This window comes from Miscanthus floridulus, chromosome 1 (genome assembly GCF_019320115.1).
Source record: "Miscanthus floridulus cultivar M001 chromosome 1, ASM1932011v1, whole genome shotgun sequence".
NCBI classification, from domain to species: domain Eukaryota; kingdom Viridiplantae; phylum Streptophyta; class Magnoliopsida; order Poales; family Poaceae; genus Miscanthus; species Miscanthus floridulus.
Window position 1 is genome coordinate 191,979,299 of NC_089580.1, and position 15,018 is coordinate 191,994,316.

The 15,018-nt window shown below is 51.6% G+C and overlaps 1 protein-coding gene across 1 annotated transcript; it reads right to left on the reverse strand.

The window, feature by feature from the left end:
• Positions 1-9,310: 9,310 nt before the first annotated feature.
• Positions 9,311-14,709, reverse strand: LOC136552462 (sulfate transporter 3.1-like). The gene is made up of 10 exons (XM_066544033.1): positions 14,180-14,709; positions 13,765-13,972; positions 13,059-13,230; positions 12,578-12,643; positions 11,200-11,313; positions 10,944-11,060; positions 10,200-10,804; positions 10,023-10,108; positions 9,847-9,923; positions 9,311-9,680 (listed from the first exon to the last, which is right to left on the reverse strand). The coding sequence occupies exons 1-10, from the start codon at positions 14,508-14,510 to the stop codon at positions 9,489-9,491; spliced, it is 1,968 nt and encodes a 655-aa protein (XP_066400130.1). The 5' UTR covers positions 14,511-14,709; the 3' UTR covers positions 9,311-9,488.
• Between the last annotated feature and the right edge of the window lie 309 nt (positions 14,710-15,018).

Consider the following 15,018-nt stretch of genomic DNA (forward strand, 5'->3'; position numbering starts at 1 on the left):
TCATCAGTTTTTTTTACCGGATCGGCATGCTTTTTTTTTCACGCAACGCGTTGGGCTTGGTCTCCTGCTCCTCCTTTGCGCCACCTCTGCTGCCCACGGGCTAGGCATGGTCTCCTGCTCCTCCATCCTTTTAGCGCCGCCTGTGCTGCCTAGGGGCTGGGCTTGGTCTCCTGCTCCTCCATCCTTTTAGTGCCGCCTCTGCTGCCTAGGGGCTGGGCACAATCGCACAACCTCTGTCATCTGCGAGAAAGGAGCACAGTACCGCAGCCATCAAGGGTACGCAGGGGGCCGGCCGCTGCGACGTCCTGCCGGCCGCACGGCTTCAGAAGTCCTTGAGGGGCATCGCTGCAGCCTGCTGGTGGCTGCCCCAGCCGGGTTGCCATGGCCCCTACGCGCAGCAGCCGGAACACGGGTACGCGGCGGCACGGACATGGCCGCGACTGCTTCGTGGGGAGCGGAGGAAATGGGGCCTGAAAGCGGGAGGGAGAGGGAAGGGGGCGTGGGCGCGGGCACAGCGCGCGGGAACGGGGGCAGAGCGCGGGAAGAGAGAGGGATGGCGAGCGACGGGGGTGAAATAGAGCTCTCCAAGGATAGAGAGTGAAGGGGGTGAAATAGAGGTCTACTAAATTTAGAGAGTGATTTGGCTAGTCTCTTAAAGATGTTTTTTTTCCTAATACTAGCTATATTTAGCTTTAGAAAATGGTTTAGCTAATCTCTTACAGATGCTCTTAGTGGAGCTCAAACTAGACCCGGGCTGGTGGGCTGCAGCCCGTAGAGAGCCCAAAAATGTGTGAATAGCTTCCTGTAGTATCCTCACGGCAGACCGTTGAAAATCTGGCCTCGAAGGCCCACTCCCTCTCAAGTCCGGAACTCCGGAGCGGCGGAGTCCCAACCTCGTCTAGGTTTTTCAATCTCAAACAGCATATAAAACAGATCACACGGGGACGCAGATGATTCCGCGCCCAATGCGGCCCGCGCGCACTCGTGATCACGAGAGCTTTCCCCTACCTTCTCGGATTCGAACCCGTCTCATCTCGCATGTCACAAATATTCCGAAGCATCAAGCACGCGGGTTTCTTCGTCTGTACGAGTACGACAACGCGTTAGCCATGGCGGACTCGAGTTTGGAAGCGCAGGCACGGAGGGCGCTGGCGTCGGCCGAGCAACGCTTCCTGGCCGGCGACATCGCGGGCGCCAGGCGATACGCGCAGTACGCGCTCAACCTCGCGCCGGGCCTCCACGGCGCCGAGCAGGCCCTCGTGGCCTACGACGTGCACGCCGCCGCGCCCGACTGGTACGCCGTGATGGGCCTGGGCCTGCCCCACCCACGGCCCACTGGCCACCAATCCGTCGTCACCCACGACGATATCAAGCGGCAGCACCGGAGGCTGTGCCTTCTGGTGCACCCCGACAAGAACCCCTCCGCGGCCGCCGATGGCGCGTTCAAGATCGTCCAGGCCGCCTATGACGACGCGATGCGTGTGGCGGAAGCCGCCGCGCGCACGGCGTGGGAGGAAGAAGCTGCAGTGTCCCGCTTCTGGCAGACGGTGGCCGATGATGTAATTATAACGCCGGCTCCGCCGGCACCCAAGCAGCCCCCAATAGCTCGTCCGCCACCGCGCTGGGCTGCTCCCGCAACTGGACCTGGACCACCAAGACAGCCACCTTTACAACCATCGAGTTGGGCGCAGGGTGTGCAAACTCCTCAGCGAGCTCCTGCACCAAGCAATCTCGGCGCGTCGCAACCGACAATGCCAGGGAAGCCATACTGTCCTTATTATCCTTTCTGCGTGCGCTGCAGATTATATGCGAGTACAGCACCAATGTCAGGGAAGCCATACTGTCCCCTCTACCCTTTCTGTGTGTGCTGCAGATTATAAGCAGATACAGCATGCACGAGGACGTTTCGTCCGTTGCATGAGTTACCAACGGAGCTCACAAAGCACAACAAAGCGAGCTTTTTTTTCCCCATCAAAGGTGAGCTCTGGCTCATCGGCAACGGTGACGACGATTGTCTAGTTTGTAAGCAGCACTTATTTTTTTAATAGTCACAGAAGTGGTGACTTAGATGTGAATTTAAGGGGGAATATATAGATTATCTAGAATAAAAGTACACGGCCACCTCTTCAGATTTGTGTTGGTATGTTATGTCGATCCCCGTACTCATAAACCGCATCATTTTAATCCTTCACATCCATTCGGCTAGCTATCAGGGGTCATCCAAATAGGTATGGACCCACATATCAGCTCCATCTCTCCTCGCTCACCTCTCTCAAGGTCATGGCCGGCAGCTTGCGCATTGCCCTTACTGTTGCTGCCCTCTCCACGCCGTATCGCTGCCCGCATCTTTGCCTACTTGTTCATGTCGTTCGGCCACCCCTGCTACCGTTGCCACCTGACTGTCACCGCTTCCCATGCCGCATGACCATCGCCGCGCCTCAACCCATGCCTTGCATCCGGTGTCGTTTGCCGTTGTTGCTACACACCTATGTGCATGCACTACCCGACCGCCACCACGCCTCTGCTGACGCCTCTGTCCCACCGCCCGATCACCGTTGCAACACGTGTCGTGCACTACGTCGACTGACCGCCACCGTGCTTCGGCCCGTGCCCCCATCAACCGGTGTAGGGTGGTCTAGAGAGGGGTTAATATTTGTTTCTAAAATTAAACGCGCCGGCTAATCGAAATAAATACGGAATTAAAACTATCGGTCTAGCCAAAACTACACCCCTCTATCTATGTTATCAGGCACCTTAAACAGATCCTAAACTAGCAACTAAGGTGCCGAGCTAGTTAGAGCTAACCTAACCAATTCTAGGAGCAATGTCACACAAACCTATGTCACTAGTACTTCAAGCAACGGGGAAGCTCCTACACATGCTAGTAAGCAAAAGCACAAAGCCCCCTATGCTCACTAGCAATGCTCAATAACAAGGCTACACAAATCAAATTATAGAGCGTAAATCACTTAGCTACACAAACTAAGCAATGTGACTAACAATATTACTCAAACCAAATTAGTCACGCAAGGGAGCTACTTCTATGCTACACAAGTAAGAAGGTAACTAGCAAACTACACAAGTCAACTAATTACAAGAGCAACTACACAAGCACAATGTATATGAAAGTAAATACAAGCTTGTGTAAAGAGGATGCAAACCAAACGGGAAGACAAGGATGACACGATAATTTTTATCCTGAGATTCACTTGGTTGCCACCAAGCTAGTCCCCGTTGTGTCGACTGTTCACTTGGTGGTTCAACAGCTAATTGGCACCACACCAAGCCCACACGTTGGGCGCCGCAAGAACCCCATGAACCAAGTGAGGGTAGCTCAATGACACGCTCTACTAGAGCTCCCGCGGGATGAGCACAATACCCCTCACAATCACTTTTTCGAAGCACCGCACAATCTTCTTTGCATGCTTCAATGGAGATTACCACCAAGCCGTCTAGGAGGTGGCAACCTCCAAGAGTAACAAGCACCACCGGCTTGCAACTCGATCACCTAGTGCTACTCAATGCAATCTCACAATGCAACGCACTAGAATCACTCACTCGCAATGGATTCGCACTTCTCGCAAGCACAAGTGAGTTAGAGGCTTCTCAAACCAAGCACACACAAGGGCAACACATCCCCAAGGTGCTCAACCTCAGCCAAGCCCGAGTTCCACCTATATTTATAGCCCCAAGCCAAATAGAGCCATTGGAGCCAAGTAGCACATTTCTGCGCGGTCACCGTACAGCAATGTGCGGGCACCGGACATAGGGTGGCAGTGCCCAACGGTCGAATTGTAATGGCTAGTTCAAACTAGATGTTGAGACCTTGTCACCGGGCATAGGGGGGCGGTGCACCGCCCTAGAGGTGGCGGTGCCCCCCTGACGAGTCCCCCCCTCTCTAGAAAAAGGGGCGGTGCCACACCACCATGGTCACCGGATAGACCGGTGACCAAAACTTTCTCCAAATCAAATTCCACCATGTCAAGCTTGTAGAGCATTTCATTAGCTTTCCGAAAAGTCCTAGATCATCGAAATCGAAGTTCGGAGCTAAGAGTTATGCCCAAAATACGAAAGGGTGGTGCTGCTGAAATTGACACGCTGCAGGGGGTGGCGGTGCACCTTGCCTAGGGTGGCGGTGCACCGCCCTAGGGGTAAGCTGTTAGGTGCACACCGGAAATGGTGGTGCCACCCTCTAGGAAGGGCTATGCGTTGGGTATAAGTTTGGTTGCGTTTTCCGACCCTCGAACAACCCAAACTTGCTCTTTTTTTCTCTTTTCTCTCTCCAACTCGATCCAAATCACCTCCAACAACTCCTCCTTTGCAAATATGCCAACACCACTATGTGTTCACCATCTTGTGCATGTGTGTTAGCTTTTCACAAATATTTTCCAAAGGATTAGTCACTCAAATCACTATGCCACTCGATCCTAGCAACTATGCAAAGTTAGATCACTCGAGTAGCACTAGATAATCGATATGTAAATAAGTTTGCCCCTCTTGATAGTACGACTATCTATCCTAAACTTGGTCATAAACTTCTCTACACACATATGACCGGTGAAATGAAATGTCCTATAAATATACCTTTGCCTTGCGCATTCCATTCCATCTCCTTCAATGTTGATGCAACACATGCACCAACCAATCATAAATGATATGATCCACTTTATATCATCACGTGACCTTGTTGGTTCATCGATCTTGACCTTACTTGCTTTTCACCGTTGCCTTCGTCCATCGGCGCCAAGTCTTGCTCAAGCTTCACCGCGACGTGGTCCATTGCTCCAAAGCATCCAACTTGCCCTTCATGTTTGCAACTGGTTCATCAAGCCAAATCTTGTCTTGATCTTCTCCACCTTAGTCGCATGACTCCATGTCATGTCTCATATGAAATGAGCTCCTTCATCACATGTATGAGCTTTGCAACGTATCCAAGCCATTTCACCTCTATGGCATGAGTTGCTCACACGAGTGCACATGTGGACTAATCACCTATGTCACTCAATTACCAAAACTAAACAAGAACCTTTCAATCTTCCTCTTTTTAGTAATTGATGACACCTCTACAAAGATATAGAAATTAAGCTCAAATGGATTTAAGTTGCTTGCCCAAGCAATTTTACCATGTATAAATGATTTTGGACAAGTACCACAAACCCAAATTGGTAGTATTAGCTCCCCCTACATATGTGCTAGAGTGTTTAGTTTGAAGCAAGCACATATGCATAGATTGGTGTAAGGGACCATGACGCCTAAGAGGAGGGTGAATTAGGCAACTTAAAACTCTAACTCTAAACTATGGCCTCTTTTTCTATCCTTAGCAAAAACCTATGCAAAAGATAAACTATCTAGATGTGCAACTACAATTTAGCTAGTGTGTTGCTATCTCTACCGCAAAAAGGAGTTATGCAACCTACGTTCTAAACCCATCAACTAGCCTATCACTAAGCTAGGAAAGTAAAGCACAAACCAAGATTGTAATGTAAATGCGGAAGCTAAAGAGTAAGGTAGAGATATGCAAACTCCCATCGACGACTCTGGTAATTTTACCGAGGTATCGAGAAGCACGCAAGCTTCCCCCTAGTCCTCGTTAGAGCCCCTCGCAAGGAATCCCTCGCAAGGGCCAAGCTCTCGGTCGGGTAACTCCATGGATAGCCCCGAGCCTTCCCCACGCGTAAGTGGGTCTCCGGTGTGCCTTCTGGCAAGCCTCTTCCGCACCGCTCCCCGCTGTCTTCACTATCAAGCTTCTAGCCGGACCACCGCGGGCCTTGTTCCCTTCGGTACACGGTGACGGCCACACCACAAACACGGTTGGTGTGATCTCGCAAGGCTACAAGCCCCTCTGATGTACAACAATGGTGCGCGCAAGCACCGAGTGGTAAGAGGTGTGCAAACCTCACTAAACACTAGGCCTAAACCAAGAGCAAGCACATAAACGGTGGTCTAATTAACCTACGCACTTCGCAAAGTACCTACACTAATTACCTAATGAATCACTAAGCACTATGCAAATAGAGATCACTAAAATAGTGTATCAACACCCTTGGTATGTTTCCTCAGTTCTCCTACACTCAAATGGCCGATTGGGGGGGGGGCTATTTATAAGCCACGTAGAGAAAGTAGCCGTTGAGGGTGAAACCTAGCTTTCTGCTACTAACCGGACACTGCTGTCGTTTTGATCGGATGTGTCCGGTCGTCCCGACCATTGAGCACGCGTGTAGAGATCGGACACACTGCCGAGTCCGGTCATCATCGACCAGATGCGTCCGTCGTATTTGCGCCTCACTGGAACCTCTCTGGACATGATCAGACGCTGCACTTTGTGCGTCCGATCATCCAGTGCCGCTGCATCCGGTCCTCACTGAGTTGTTGCCGCGACGATGAATAGTAAAATCAGTGCGTCCGGTCACTACTGCTGACGCCTGCTGTTGCCGAGCAACTGATCAGACGCGTCCAGTCCTCATAGGGCCGCATTCGATCACCTCTGTGGAGCTCGTTTCTTCGCGATCTTGCATCCGACTTGTTTTCTATCTTCGTGCTTGGACTTTGCTTGATATCTTAGATCCTCTCTTGTGCTTCTAGGATCTTGCTTAAGGTGTTGATCATCGGATCATCATGTCGCCTTTGTCCAAGTCACGTTTGCACCCTCTTGAACTACAAAACAATTACTTGCAAATTCGTTAGTCCAATTTGGTTGGGTTGATCATCAAACACCAAAATCCAAACTAAATGTGCCTAGGGTCCATTTTCCTTATAATCTCCTCTTTTTTGGTGATTATGACAACACGACCAAAACAAGCAAATAATAAAATTTTTGGAATTTAAAAACTATTTACTTGCTAGGATGTAATGCAAAGGGCAAGGTTATATGATACTAAAAGATACCACATGATAAACATCTTTGGAAACTTATCTTGCCCTTGCAAATGTCCCCATGTGGCATTATGGATTTAAACCTCCCCCTAACTACATAATCCACTATCCTCCGTTTCTTGGACCATTACCACTTGTAAATTATTATGATCGGGCTTGCTTTTGGTCCTAGAAATTTTCCCCCCTTTGGAATCAAACACCGAAAAGGAAGACATTAGTAGCACAAGGGAGGGTCAAACTTTGTGATCCTTTGTATGTGGAGTGGAATATGTCACAAAATTTGACTCTCACATTACATAGACCAAGCTCCCCCTAAATATATGCATACATATGATGAAGAATGTAGTTTACGCACAATTGGCAAATTAATGCTCAAGGGAGTTTAATCTATATAATGCATGGAGAAAGCATATAAATTCCAAAGTGAAATCAACATGATGATATCGGTTTAGAAACACCACATGTGGAAACCAATTTGATTTATACCACTTGCAATAGGTGGTGGATATTTGAAGATCTCTTTTAGGTCCGCCCAACTTTGGATTCTGTTGGGCGGAAGGTGCTCCAACCACGTTCGCGCCGAATCGGCCAAGAACAATGGAAGGTTGCGAATAATGAAATCGTCATTATCCGCTCCACCGGCTTGGCAAGCAAGCCGATAATCCTCGAGCCACAGTCCGGGGTTCGTTTCTGTCGGTGTTTTGAGTTACCACCAACAAGTAAATTTCTAGTATTGCGCGTCTGGCTCGGATGGTGTGCTTAGAGGACACGAGGTTTATACTGGTTTAGGCAGAATGTCCCTACGTCCAGTTCGTCGCTGCTGCTCGTGTTACTAGCACTGAAAGTTTGTAGTAGGGGCTACAAACGGGCGAGAGAGGGACAGGTCCTAGGTCTCTGGTGGAAAGAATGAACGGGTGCCAAGAGCTCGGTTACTGCTCAGCCGTGTGCTTGTGTTGTGTTCTGGTCGGTTCGAGGTTCGATGGGTTCATGGTGGTTCGATCGGGTCTGGCCTGGATCGATCCGATTCAAGTCCCCCTCCATGGGACGCCCTGCTTTCCCTTTTATAGACCAAGGGAAAGCACGGGTTACAGCGGAGGAAAAGAGAAGAAACGAGAGGGAGAGGGCCTTCGGGATCGCTAGGTCCTTCTTCTCCTTCATACGGGTCCCGTCGATCCCGTAGATGTCAACAGGGATGGCTCCACGCCATGGCCCTGTCCGTCACTGGCGCCATGCGCAGACGTCGTCTGCCGGTCATGGCATTCCATCCCGTCCCTGCGGACGTCGTGGTGAACTGACGCGCCTGTCATCGTTCGTACGAGGGTTAGGCAGAACAGCACCAGTACGCCCGACGCTGTTCTTGATGTGAACCCTCAGGTATGGCCCGTCGTGGCCACGGGTTACATCGAGGTGTGTCAGTCGCCTCCCTAGTGTCAGAGTTTTTACCCAGGCCCATACGCTTGGACCTGGAGTCGTTTGCGGTATGGGTCCCCGTCGGGCAAGACGGAGCGCGAACCCAAGGGGTCGGGGGAGGCGGAAACCACTGCCTTGGGGTCGGGCGAGACGGAGCCCGCACCTAAGGAGTCGGGCGAGGCGGAAACCGCGGCCTCAGGGTCGGGCGAGACGGAGCCCGAACACAAGGGGTCGGGCAAGGTGGGAACCATGGCCTCGGGGTAGGGCGAGGCGGAAACCGCGTCCTTGGGGTTGGGCGAGGCAGAGCCCGCGGCCTTGGGTGAGATCCCCGCGGCCTCGGGGTCGGGCGAGGCGGAGCCCGCCCCCAGAGGTCAGGCGAGGCGGAGCCCGCGCACCTTGGGATCGGTTGGAGCTGTAGTCGCGCTCTTGACTGCTCGGGTGAATAAATCTTGATGACCATTAGCTCCTCTTCTTTGGGTACCCTAGTATTGGTCCCCGACAAGATCGATTGAGTGGTCTCGGTTGGAGATGGGATTGCACGAGATTGCATATTGAACGAGATTCAAGCAGGAGAAATTATCATTTTTAATGTAGAGGTAGTTAATTTAGATGCAAATCCAGGGAGTATTTTAAATTATCTTCTATAATGCCAGAGGCGAATAGTGTAGACAAAGATTTGGGGTTTGTTTTGTATATATTTAAATAAAAAATGGTAGAATGGATTTTATAAAATAAAATATATCTAATGACTATTATGATGACGATGATTAGAATTTTTCAAACTAAAGGACACAAGTTTCCGATTATCATACGATTTCTAGGATTTATCTTTCCTTATTATACTAACACGTCCAGCTAGTATTAACCTTGATGTTTCCGGTCATAACTTTATAAGGCGATTTTCAAAAGAGGGTGACACAAGGGCTTGCCCATTGGAGTCCAGCAAGACCTGACATTTCTCGCCCGGCCGGAGCCCGTGGAGGCCATTGAGACGGCGAATGTCCGCACGTACAAATTAAAGACCATGTTCTTCACCAAAAAAACGGGTGGGATTCTCTCTGAATTTTTTCCTCGATAGTACAGGACTACAGGTGTACAATAGTCGAGATGCGTTATAATTCATCTCGGTTCGCGTGACGACAGGTTACGTCAGACTCAACCATACTACGTACACACACGGTTGACGGTCCTCTCGTATGGATCAGTCAGACCATGCTCTCATGGGCCGCGGCGCTGTCCTTGACCACGCCGGCCGGCTTGTGCGAGTGCAGCACGTAGCCGCACGACGCCACCGCCTCGCCCACCGTCGGGAAGATCCAGTCGTGGCCGATCTGCTCCAGCACCTTGGAGCTGTCCAGCTTCTTCATGATCTCGCTGCCCGGGTTCGCCAGCACGATCTGAATGAATCAAAGACACACGGAAGAGCACTGCTGAATCTGCCGGCGTTCATGTTCATGTTCATGCCATGACATGCATTTCAGAACTCTGCTGGAGTTCATTCAGAACAAGTAAAGCGCGTGCCAGAGGAATAGAGGATGGGAGTGGCATTGCTTCTGCTCTTACCTGCACCCCCCTTCTGTCCAGGGACTTCTTGAGTTCGTCCAGCATGCTCGTCCCGCTCGTGTCGATGCTACCGACGGCTGAACCAAGAAGAAAACACAGATCAAGTTTCTGATGCAGATCGATCGAGTTTCAGAGTTGAGGGAAAACCATGCGATGCAACTGAACTGACTACTCACCACCCATGTCGAGAACAACGTACTGCACGCCCATCTCGCCCTTGCCCTTGGTGCGCTCCTCCTCCTCGTCGATCCACCGCGAGATCCTGACCAAAGCAAACACCGGTAAGATCTCAAGATCGTCCTCGCCATCCATCCATGGAATCCGTTGATCGAGCTGCGTGCATTATTGCTTACCTCTCCCGCAGGTAGCTGGCGTTGGCGAAGTAAATGGGCGCGTCGACGCGCAGCACGAGCACGCCGGGCACCGTCTGCGCGGTGGCGTACTGGTCCATCCTCCGGTAGACCATGGAGTTGGGGATGTTGCCGAGCACCGTGGTCCGGGGCCGCGCGATGAACAGCAGGACGCGGAGGAGGGAGATGGAGACGGCGACGACCAGCCCGACCTCGACGCTGCCGAAGACGACGCCCAGGTAGGCGCCGACGCAGACGCAGAAGTCCACCTTGTCCACCTGCCACAGGTGGATCGTGGCCTGGTAGTCGATGAGCCCCAGCATGGCGGAGATGATGATCGCCGACAGCACCACCAGCGGGGTATAGTGGAACAGCGGGGTCAGGAACAGCAGCGTGACCATCACTGCCAGCGACATGACCACGTTGGACATGGCCGTCTTGCACCCGGCGTTGTAGTTCACGGCGGACCGCGAGAAGGGGCCCGTGGTGAGGTAGCAGGACGTGAAGGAGCCCAGGATGTTCATCGTCCCGATCGCGATCATCTCCTTGTTGCCATCGATGTTGTAGTTCTTGAACATGGCGAAGCTCCTCCCTACGGCAATGCCTTCCTGCATTTGACAACAAACTAGCCACTGTAAGTACTTGCATGCGTCATCTATCTATCTACTCCATGGAAACAAACTCTTGCACTTGCAGGCATGTAACTAGCTAGCTAGCAGTGAGACAAGGATGGATCCTAAGACTTACAGCCAGGGCGATGACGCCGGTGATGATCCCAGTCTTGAGCGCAAGCATCATGTAGGGTGGTGAGAATTGCAGGCTTGTCACCGATGGTGGGTTCAGACCCTTCTTCAGGTAACCGATCTATTACATCGTAGGAAGAAAAAATGTCATGAATCAATAACCTTTTTTTTTTCTGTATGCTCACGCATTTCTTGTTGACAAATGACAATGTGATGCTTGTATTGTATCAGACAGAGTTCAGGAGTCGTGCTCTGCTCACCACTTGAATACCATGGTTTTCAGCGTGAGTGAGGTACACCAAGACACTCCCGAGGATGACTGATGTCAACGGCGCCGCCGCGGAGATCCAGAACAGCTTGGGCCGCCTCTTGCTCTGTCAAAACAAGTAAGATTACGTTATTATTTAAACTTAACGACTTCGAAACATGAAGTTCAGTCAGGTTTAAAACATGCAGTAATTCAGAATGTGCTTAGAGCATGAAAGTTCAGACTTTAGACCAAGAAGTACTGAAACTACAGAGTTCAGAATCTTCGGCGACAGTTGACTGACCATGCATGGATTCTATTCATCCTCGATCGCACAAGCCAGATAAGCTGCGATTGCATGCGCCAAGAAACAGGACGATTGAGAAACTACACATCTATAATACAGTGGAAAGTTTGTTTGGTGGATCTTGGCCTCTTGCACGTGACGCCGCCATCATTAGCGTCTTGAGCACGACAAGACATGGGGGCTGTTTTTGTTTTCCGGACGCAAAGGCAAGCGATAAAAGAGGTCGATTTGGATTCGAATATTCAAGCTAATATTATGGCTGGGATAGAAGAGGATATATGATATGCAGGATTATAAAGAAGCCAAAGCTGCCCAGGCAGCAGATTGGATCTTCGCCGATGCAATGTGTACGCTACCCAAAAGCCAAAAGTGCCTGGATCAGGGTCGATGCCATTGTCGCCCACCAACTGGGGTCACGAGATCCATTCCTTATTTGTGTGTTGATTGAGTGACTCATGACATGACAAACTTTGTCTTTGTTGCATATCTAGCAGTCACGGATTCTTCACTAGGCTAGTTGTTAGTAGGCTACTAGATTACTTGAAGGTGCTGCATATCCACTCAAATTAACCGCACGTTTATTACTCGTTTCTCAATTAATTACTGTTGCTGCAGGTGAGATATTTGTTTCAGAAACGTTGCAAGCATCTTGTCAACACGAGTGGTTCTAGGCTCCAATCTGACACATGTTCTTCGGTGTAATTTCTTGTCATAAATAAATATCAGTAAAGTTGTGAACCCAAGCTGGCTATATCTATCTCCGGTCACGATCTTAGTACAAGTGCGGTATTACGTCATGATCGTCAATTATGCACAAAGTAATAATAAGAGAATAAGGGAAAGGAAAAACACCCCATGGTTAGGCGATTCTCTTGTGGTCCTCGTATTACTCCTTTTGGTATGATTGGACGAGCCTTTCACAGAGATTCTCGTGCCTAACCTTTTCTATTAGCAGCAGGAGTAGAGAAGATCCCTCACGCTTTTTTACGTTTTTATTTATTTAGAGGATAATCGAGGTGAGTGTAAATATGTTGATAGAGGTGAGTGAGTGAGATAAAGAAAATTACTCCTACTAGTTACTTACGATGAAGCGGGTGAGGAGGAGGAAGAAGAGGAAGCCGCAGCCGAGCAGGACGCTCTCCCATCGCCACTGCAATCATCCAAAACCGACCCAGCGCGTCAGGACTCAGCAGCAGTGAAATTGATTAGTTTAGTTGGTATATATAATAAAATGACTCTCCAAATGAATGAGCATCCGGAATTCTCGAAAACGACGGGACCAACGTATCGCCCGTGACATGGAACCCTGCAGCAAGCTACAAATGCAAGCACTGCAGGGCATTCATGTCCCTGTCGCCGCTGCAGGTGCAGGTCGGCCCTGGCCTTGCCGGACGCGCACGCAACGCGACGTAACCTTACCTTGCTGCAGGGCAGGGGCAGGGCCAGGGAGCTAGTAGCTCTACAGCCTGCCCATGCCTTCGCCGCCGCCGTGTCGTGCACACGGCCACACACGCATGGTCCATCCATGGCCATGGGAGTTGGGAGAGGTGATGAGTAGTATGTACCTGGTGTGTCTGGGTAAAGACGGAGTCCATGACGGAGACGACGTCGGTGGAGGTGGTGAAGTGGTCGAGGCCCAGCATGCCCTTGAGCTGCTGCAGGCACACCACCGTCGCCGCGCCCGCCATGAACCCCACGATCGTCGCGTGCGACAGGAAGTCCACAATGAACCCCAACCTATACATCATCAGATTATTAGCCGGCAGTTACAGTCTCACTTCTCACCTACTAAAAGCTTATACCACGCCCTAAAAGTTCCGGTCTTGGTGAAGAGTGAAGACTCACTCGACCATCTATCATTTGATCACAGCAGTTGCTCTGTAGTAGTAGAGTCAGTGGTAGTGTGGTACCAGTAGTAGAATAATAGTTACACTCTAGAAACTGACTTTTGAGTTTTGACAAGTTACCTACTGCACTGCACTTTTGGCATTTTTTACTTGTTCACTCACCAACTACATAATGCTTTTGGGAGGGGCCGGAGCTGGAGAGGCTTATGAATTAAGGTTAGGCTCTGCTCGGCTGATACATAAGCCGGCTTATAAGCCAGCTGAAGCTGTTTTAGTGTGAGAGAAAAATACTATATATTTGTATATTCTGGCTGATAAATCGGCTGATAAGTTAAGTGAACAGGGCCTAATCCGCCACGAGAGCGAGTGCATACAGAGAGTACGTTGTAGCTGGCTAGCACTAGCAATTAGCATGCATGCGTACCTGAGGAGGCCGAGCGAGGCCTGGAAGACGCCGGCGAAGAAGGTGGCGGTGAAGGCGAGGTGCAGGTAGAGCGCGGGGTTCTCCGTCGGCGACACCTCCCTGCCGAGCATGGAGCCGATGAGCAGCGACGCCACCGCCACCGTCCCCACCGCCAGGTCCTTGGAGCTCCCCATCAGGGCGTACACCAGCGGGGGCACGAAGCTCGAGTCTGCACGTACGCACACACAAGAAGTAGGCAATCGTACGTTATCACAGGAGTTCTTCGCTGGTACTACCAGTATCTCAGGATGTTCGTGCAGTGCGTGCATGCCGACGGACGCCGGCGCGGAAAGAATACAAGCAATGGCGCCTGAAAGTGAACCCTGAAGAACAGAGTGCTTGCATGCTAGCTATGGTAGGCAGCAGAGCAGCTTACAGAGTCCTAGGATGGGCGGCAGGTTGGCGAGCTTTGCGTAGCTGATGCCCTGCGGGATGGCGAGGCTGGCGATGGTGATGCCGGCGATGAGGTCGGACTTGAAGGTGCCCAGCCTGTAGGCCGGCGCCCACTCGAGGAACGGGAAGAAGTAGCGCAGCGCGGCGACTGTCCGTCGCCCAGCCCCGCGCTCCCGCACCACCCCGCGGAACGGGTCGTCCGGGAAGAAGGTCTCCTTGAGGTTCCCCCGGAACGTGTCCAGGAACGGCCGCGCCGGCGGCACCGGCACCCGCGCCGCCCCGGCCCCGCCGTTCGTCTCCGCGCTGCCGCCCATGGAGGTGGAGGTGAGGTGGTGTGTGTGCAAGCAGCAAGCTATATATTGAGCAAGCAAGCAGATGGAGCTTTCGTTGCTGCGACAGGAAGCAGCAGCAGGTAGCTCTTCTTCTTCCTCGCTCTAGCTCAACTCAGCTGCTAGCTAGCGGTCCGTCAGGTGTCTGTCAGCTGCTGCGTTTCGGTGACCGGTGGTGATGTCTAGGCGAGGCGTTCGGGGCGGTTATATATAGGCGGCTGGCCTCTGGAGGAGGCGACGACCGGCAAGTGGTGTGCCTCGGCTTGGGTGGGATTGGGAATGGGATATGGGGGGTGGGCCCGGGACGGCTGCCGCGTCACTACTGGAGCGGGCGTGTTCGGCGCTGGTGGTGTCGCTGCCGGGGGAAATCTGGGCGGCGGACGCGTGTCAGCTTCAGCTCAGCTGCTCCATCGGTCCAACTGCCGATTCGGCGACGGGGTTTTCTCAGGCCTTGTTTAGTTTCACGAATTTGGATTTTGGGCCTACTGTAGCA